This window comes from Lolium perenne, chromosome 1 (assembly GCF_019359855.2).
Source record: "Lolium perenne isolate Kyuss_39 chromosome 1, Kyuss_2.0, whole genome shotgun sequence".
Classification (NCBI taxonomy): Eukaryota; Viridiplantae; Streptophyta; class Magnoliopsida; order Poales; family Poaceae; genus Lolium; species Lolium perenne.
Window position 1 is genome coordinate 264,543,672 of NC_067244.2, and position 7,468 is coordinate 264,551,139.

Sequence of the window (7,468 nt, forward strand, 5' to 3'; positions counted from 1 at the left end):
GGCATCGTCCCTGCCATTGTCCACACCACCTAGACCTCCACTCCCACGCCTCACCGCCACGTGACACCGCATAACCATGAGAAAGAAGAAGCACGACTCCGAGGCATCCGGTAGCGGCACCAAGAAGGCGGAGCGGACGAACAGGGGCGGCTCATGCACCGGATCTGGACGTCGTGCCACCGCTGGGGGACGTGCACCTGCCTGGCGGCGGCTGGCGGCTCAGCCACATTCGGGTGCCTGTCCCGCCCGTGCCTCTGCACGAGCCAGAGAGGAGCGCCGAGATCCGGCTCAGGCGACGGTACCTGCCGCCGGACCTGCGCGCCGATCCCGCCTTCGCCGTCGACTCCAATAGCTGGCACACCTGGCGCGAGACCGACGACGATCCGAGGAGGCAGGTGGGCTTCCTCGGTGACCGGGACTTCCCGTTTGAGCGGCCACCGCCACCTTGTCATAGAACACGGCAGTCGACGGCGCCTCCACAGGACGACGAGCGACGCGCTGGCCTACCACAACGAGGAGGCCAAGGACGACAGCGACGTCTTCGTCGCCTGCATTTTCCACGAATGGCAGGCGGCCATGGCGGAGGGCCGGAAGTTCAACTTCCCGACGACGATGACCGACGACGAGATCGAGAGGCTCGGCGTCCTCGTCTCGGAGGTGGACCGACCGATGCAGCCACCGGTGCCCCGGTACGCCACCAGTATCATGCCGCCGGGCCTCGCGGAGGAAGAGGCCCTATGACGGGCGCTCTAGAACTCGGCCTCGCAACCGCCGCCTCCGACTCAACCTCCACCTCCGGCGTACCATCCGTGGGCGGCTCCACCTCCACTTCAACCACCGGCGTGGGATGCTCCACCTCCACCTCCACCACTAGCGTGGGATGCTCCACCTCCACCGCTGGCGGGACCGGCGTATGTTCTGCCGGTTGCCAACTAGCTGTTGCCGGTACCGGATTTCGCCGTGCTCGACGACGACGACGACGAGTAGACGTATGCGTTAGTTTTTATATTTTATATTTTCCTTTCTTTACTATGTAAATTATGTTTTTTGTTGAAAAAAATGCAAAACCGAAAACAATGCGTCGTGCCGCTGGGCACCCCCGACGCAAACGGACGCGCGCGGATATTTTGAGCTTCCGAAATACGCTGCCCCGTTGGAGATGCCCTGATGTGCAATGTACTGTAGCAGTCGATCTGGATCGTTGGTTTATGATCTGGTAGCCAAAAGTACGCAAACTGTTTATTTGCTGATTTTCTCGCAGAAAGGCAGCGAATCCAAAATACCATGTACTCGTTGTAGAGCTGCTGCATGGCAGAGCAATGAACCAGCTTTAGTTTGATAAAAAAATAATGGGGTCTAAATTTGGAGTGAGGCATGCACGGCAGAGTGATTTGACGGACATGGCTAATCGGGTTAGGCCATCCCGACTAGCGCCACTCGGGTTAGAGTTTTCCGATAGGTTTCCTTATGCAATATCGTACAGACTGGCGCAGAGATTCAGAAGAATTCGGGGTAGTCTACCCTGACTATATCTAATCGGGTTTGCTGTTCCCGATTCCTGTACTCCCCGAAAGTGTATTATTTGTAACAAATATTGAAACCGAGTATTATTTCTAGAAATAGCGGAAAAAAATGTATTATTAAAAAAAATCGCCAAGCGCTTGACCGGGAGGCTTGGATTGACAAGATCGACCTACAACGTGACTTCACCATGGAACACTTCTTACAATTTGTTGATCTTTGGGCGCATCTTGATACCGTCCTCCTTGACCCCGATAGCAATGATGAGATCACTTGGAAGCTCACACAAGATGGGAGCTACACCGCCAAATCGGCCTATGAGATGCAATGGTTCGGCATGGGCGCCGCCTAAGACCAAATTATTTGCATGGCTTGTGTACCAAAATAGGATTTGGACGGCCGATCGCTTGGCAAAGCGTGGTTGGCCAAATTGCGGCCTTTGTCCACTTTGCAAGCAATGTACGGAGACCGTCGACCACCTCTTCGTCAATTGTCGTTACACAACCCGACTATGGAACTCCATCAAACAATGGTTGGCACTCGATGTGGGGCATCAACATCACAATGGCACCAACCTCACCGTCACCGAGTGGTGGGATCTTATGGCGGGAGACCAAGCAAGAAAACGCAAGGCCATGGCCTCCATCACCCTTCTTGTCACGTGGGAAATTTGGAACGAGCGTAATGATAGGATCTTTCATAATAAGAGTGCACCGTTGCATGTAATGCTAGATAGGGTCAAGAGGGAGGCACGTCTTTGAATCATTGCGGGTGCCAAGAGATTGGGAGAAATCATGCCGAGAGAGTAGGCTTTTGTGTTTTCGGACCTAAACATGTTTCTTTCATGTAAAACTCCTTCTTAATCAATAGATTGGGGCAAAGCTTTTGCCCCCGTTTCAAAAAAAAAAAAAAATGATGACAGTCAGTTGATCGAGACACCTTTTCTGCAACGATGATCATAGTCTTCAGTTCAGAGAATGTCACCTTCTGCGCAGTGATGATGACAGTCTTCAGTTCAGTCACCTTTTGTACAGTGATGCTCAAAGTTATCAGTTCAGAGCATGCCGCCTTACCATCTTCAACATGAGTACATGACGCCCATCCTCCATTCAAATATGCCGCTTCCTGCCTGTCGAATATGCGATTGTAAACACAACTAGGTTAAGGACAGTGGACCTAGCTCTAGATCAAATTGATATAGTAGTTCAGAACGTATAAGTGTAGGAATAATTGCCAGCAAAGGTTGTATAGTCTTGTAAAGTTTTCTTCTTATACTTTAGAGGGATTCTGATCGGTGTTTGAAACCCAAAAAAATTCTGCAGTTATATGAGCACAGGCAGTATAGTATGAATACATGATTGTACGGACATCCTGTCTCAGTTGCGTTATTACAGCATTACAAAACAAGCACTACATTACATATTCTTCCGATGTACTCACTTCTTACCAGTTATACAGCACCAACACTACACCATGGCACGTAGTGTTACAAGCTACCAATTAAGTCTGCATTCATCCCTCTATAGTTTTACACTCATTGCTAGGAGTATATGCTATATTGGCAAAGCCATCGCCAGCACAACTGAGGCTGTTCCATTTAGCGAGATCGGTCAACGCCGAGCCTTGAGCTGAGCCACTTGCAGACATCGTCCATTTCTTCGGGGATAGTGTAGTGCTCCAACCTGCACCGTCAGAGAAAACCCTTGTTCAGTGTTCATGTAATCTGGGGAGCAAGGGAGTAAAGAGGACGAGTTAGGATGCGAGATGTGTACCCGTTGTAGGATTTGAAGGTCACGGATGAGAACCCTGATGACCGCAGATACTCGGTCGACCGCTCACCGTTCCTGTAGGACACGACCTCATCCGCTGCAAGAGTAACATCACACAGAATTCAGTAACAGGCAGTGTAATTCATCTTTTGAGTTGCTCTACTTGATTCAATAACCTTGTTCGTTTGCTTCTTACCTCTTCCATGGCAGAGCAGGATGGGCAGGGAGAGGGCTCTTCTTGCTGCCATGTGTGAGCTCTCGATCTTGCCCCTCAGGGTCCTGAACGCATCAAATTACCAAGACCATTAGGGCCTCTTACAATATTAGGAGCAAAAAAGTGCCAGGTGTTCTTGGTAGATGAGATTCTGCGCTGAGTGGACAGAGTTGGACCACCTTGAGCAAGGGAGCCAGCCACTCAAGCTGATGACTGCGCTGAGCGTGATTGGGTAGGGGATGCCGCTGCTGAATTTGCCGTGAGCATAGCATGCTGCCGAGTGCAACGCCGCGGCTGCACCATTGCTGAAGCCACCGATCCCGAGCTTCACTGCATCCACACAATCGTTAACACCAAACGAGGTGAATAATCAGTTGGATGAAGCTATTGAGCTGTCCATGTAATGGGACGGTTGATCCTGAGGTTAGTACCATCAGACGGCTCAGACGACAGTAGGTTTGATATGTGTGCAGCTGAAGCATCCAGGCCCTCTATGTCATCGCGACCATCCACCGAAGTGTCGTCCACGTCAAACCCTGTTCCAGTGCCACAAAACTGCTGTTTAGCTCGTTTTCAGATACATAACCATGTTCAAATGAATTTCATGGCTTCTGTGGAGCACATGAATTTCACGAGAAAAAAAAACTCGGTTCATTTCCCATAGCATTCAAGGGAAGTTCCCAGGTACCAAATCGGGCCTCAAAATATGCAACAAAGTTCGAACGAAGAAGAAACCCACATGCAGTGCAGGGGAATCCGCCAAAAGCAGCGACAGGCCGAGTTGCTGCGGTGGGGCATATCCACTTGATCTACATGAGCAATAAACCTCAAGGTGAATAAACTTGGTTGCAGGATAAACGAACTGCCCAAAGGTACTGAAAAAGACAGGCTACACTACTGCACTTTGATTGTATTGCATTGAAAGTGAATATTATGCCTAAGTTGGGAAATAAGAGAGAGTGGATATTTGAAGCTCGGGCTACACATAGGCCCTTTTTTGAACCATTTAAAAATGACATTTTGAATTTCCAAAAAACGAAAATAATGTGGAAAATAATGTACTCTATCAACTTAAAAAAAACACTCAACTCGAAATACCCCGTATTTTGGGCTGCACAAAAATGCCAAAATCTGACATCCAAATTAGTGAACAGTGCAAAAATTCAATCCTCCAAATTCTGTCAGATTTTTTCATTTTTGTTAAGCCCATAATATAAGTCATTTCGGGTTGAGATTTTGTGTGTTCATAGAGTACATCATTATCTAAAAATTCAGATTTTTTTTTGAAACTTTAAAATTGTGTTTTCAAATTTTGGAAAAAAACCGAGCTCCATGTAGCTCGAGCTCTAAATTGGATTTTCGGGCAACAAGAGTGCTTCAAGTACAAAGCATCGATGCTTACATTGGGCAAAGGAAGAGAATCCAGAAGCTGGGACCAGCTGAAAATTGCAGAACGGACAAAAGAAGTTAGAAGACTGTATCAGGAATAGCATTACAGCAGCAGCAGCAACTGGTGAAGATATTCCATTCCAGCGTCTTGCAACAGATTATGTAAACTGCACATGTCTCCTAAAAGTGCATTCTTACCCCCCAGGTTTGAGTCTTTTTCGGCTCAGCTCTTGTTATTGTCCTACTTGTTAGAAAGACATCTAGATCCTTCTAGGTATTACTGTATTTTCCTTTTCACAAAAAGGTAAATCTTTAGGCTTGCTTTTTAGCTGCTCTGCTCCAGAAACTAATGCTCTCTTCTACTGCCTAATCATAAATTATGGCATCCTTTACATGCTTTTCCAAGACATGGGATAGGAAATTAGGGATCTTCCATGAGCTACCTACACTTGTGCGGTATTTATCTATTATTAGACCACATCAACGAAGTATTTGATATTCCTCTCCACTTACTGCATGAAGAAAAGTGAGAGCATATTGATGGCCATGAGATGATTGTTAGGTTTAATGTAGGACAAGGAAATTATTTACTTTGAGTAATGCAATACTAGGAATATATGCATGCGAAAAGGAGGCCACTTCAATTGTTTCAAGCAAAAAGATGCAAGGGAATAAAGTGTCTGCATAAACATCGCGATGATCTTAACTCGGATCCTCTTTGGTCGACATGTGTGATTTCTTGCATCCCTATCACATTTACACAACACATAGCATGCATGTTGCATGAAAAGTGCCATCATTTATGATTTACTAAATTTGGCTGATTTACTAAATTTGGCTAGGAATTCTGGTATTCTGTTAAGAGAAGCAAGGTGTGCCAGGTCAATCCAAGGATCAAAACCAGATAGGTGGCATGTTTAGCTAGCACTAGAGTGGCATAACCTGAGTAGTCGTAGTTTAAGATAAAAGTAATACCTTGCACCATTGTCACCTAGGCCATGGAGCCACACAATGGTGGCTAAGTGACGTCCCTTTGGCCTCACCACATAGCTCCTCCCATACTCGACTCGACGGCCACCCCTGCCACCTGAATGGCCAATTGCAATGATCTCAGCATTGACCTTTCAGTGTCCATGGTGCATTAGAGCATGGTCATATCTATGGAGAAGATGTAAATTACCAGAAGAGCTGCTTCCGTAATAGCTCATGGCCTCTGTTGTCTCTGCAACAAGAGCACTAGGTACTTATGCTTATGAGCTCTAGTACTAGTATAATCTCAGATGTAAGGAAGTGTATGAAGTCCACATCCCCATTTGTCTATATTTATAGTGGAAGCCTGAAGCCTTGAAGAAGGGAATATATGTCGAAGAATCCCTTGAATCTGCATCAATCACACAACAGTGGTTTTTTTGCCACCGTGCTCACTGAAGCTGTCATGACAAGAGAATCTGGAACCTAGAAAACTCTCGGGATTAGCAGGACAATCGATGGGTATTGCTCTAGAAGTAAGAATTTGGCACAATACTTACAGCCTAGACACAGATGGTGATGGTGAAACCTGCCATTTCATACAAAGGTTAAGGGTGCATCTCGCACACAGGTTGATAAGATGCATCTTCGGCAGTGGAGAGGGAACCAAAATATATAAATGTTGCTTCATCCCCCATTGATCTCATTTTGCAGCCAACCAAACATTTCTCTGCTCGTTGCATGGAGTACTAATGCCCACTGCCTTCTTCTGCACGAATTGGCGTGACTCCTATGCTACAAAGTTAAGTAAATGGCAAGGAATATAAATCATAAGCGAATTTATTTCCTAGACAATGAAGCTTTCATGCGGAACCCTTACCTCAAGTATCATCCATGGACTTTCAGAAAATAATTTCCGACAGTGGAATTTCAGTGTCAAAAGAATTGTATACCGCAACTTGTTTTGGTATACCATCAGGCTATAGTGTCAAGAAAGAATTATTATATTGCCAGCAGTACCTGTCAAGTGCCAGTACCAAATCAGCATGGATGAGGGAACCATATCAAGCTGAAATGCAATTCAACTTGCAGCATAAAACGTGGTGCGCTCTTGATGAAGGTACAAATTCTTTCAGACATAAGTACACAAACATAAGTGATTAATATGAAGTAGTTATAGTGTCATACACATCATATGGTTGCTTATTACTTTTGATGGCAAAAATTGTTAAAATATCATGTTGGAATTATTCTAAGCTTCAGTGTTTTTTTGCCGTAAAATAACGAAGTCAGTCTTGCTTACATTATTTTACAACAGAAATTAATTTTACTGAACAAGACATGAACAATCTTTTTCGTTTACATAATTACATTGGTGTGAGCTACCTCATAGCTATCTTCTACTCTAGGTTTGCTTGGCAGCAAAGGTGGGAACCTTTGCGCAATATGCCTAGTTTATTTCAGCAATGGAGCGCAGTTGATCCCTTTTCGGCGGTGGAAATTCAAGTGGTGCTAAAAAATAAATTGACCTCAACGAAATTTCAGTAATTTGATACCAGAGTGATGCAAAAGTTTGCATCTGATTTTTCTGGTGTGCTAACTACTA

General features: G+C 45.8%; 1 protein-coding gene across 1 annotated transcript; it reads right to left on the reverse strand.

The window, feature by feature from the left end:
• Positions 1 to 2,863: 2,863 nt before the first annotated feature.
• LOC127327836 (uncharacterized) lies at positions 2,864 to 6,199 on the reverse strand. The gene is made up of 9 exons (XM_051354639.2): positions 6,074 to 6,199; positions 5,869 to 5,980; positions 4,907 to 4,943; positions 4,244 to 4,313; positions 3,936 to 4,040; positions 3,684 to 3,834; positions 3,487 to 3,569; positions 3,294 to 3,387; positions 2,864 to 3,203 (listed from the first exon to the last, which is right to left on the reverse strand). Exons 1-9 carry the CDS (start codon positions 6,099 to 6,101, stop codon positions 3,119 to 3,121), a joined length of 765 nt encoding a protein of 254 aa, XP_051210599.1. The 5' UTR covers positions 6,102 to 6,199; the 3' UTR covers positions 2,864 to 3,118.
• Positions 6,200 to 7,468: the final 1,269 nt, after the last annotated feature.

Coding starts and splice junctions, on each gene's coding strand:
- LOC127327836 (XM_051354639.2), bottom strand. CDS start 6,101: ATGAGCTATTACGGAAGCAGCTCTTCTG. Junction 5,981..6,073: donor TTACGGAAGCAGCTCTTCTG/GTAATTTACATC, acceptor TTGGCCATTCAG/GTGGCAGGGGTGGCCGTCGA. Junction 3,388..3,486: donor CCTGCTCTGCCATGGAAGAG/GTAAGAAGCAAA, acceptor TTACTCTTGCAG/CGGATGAGGTCGTGTCCTAC.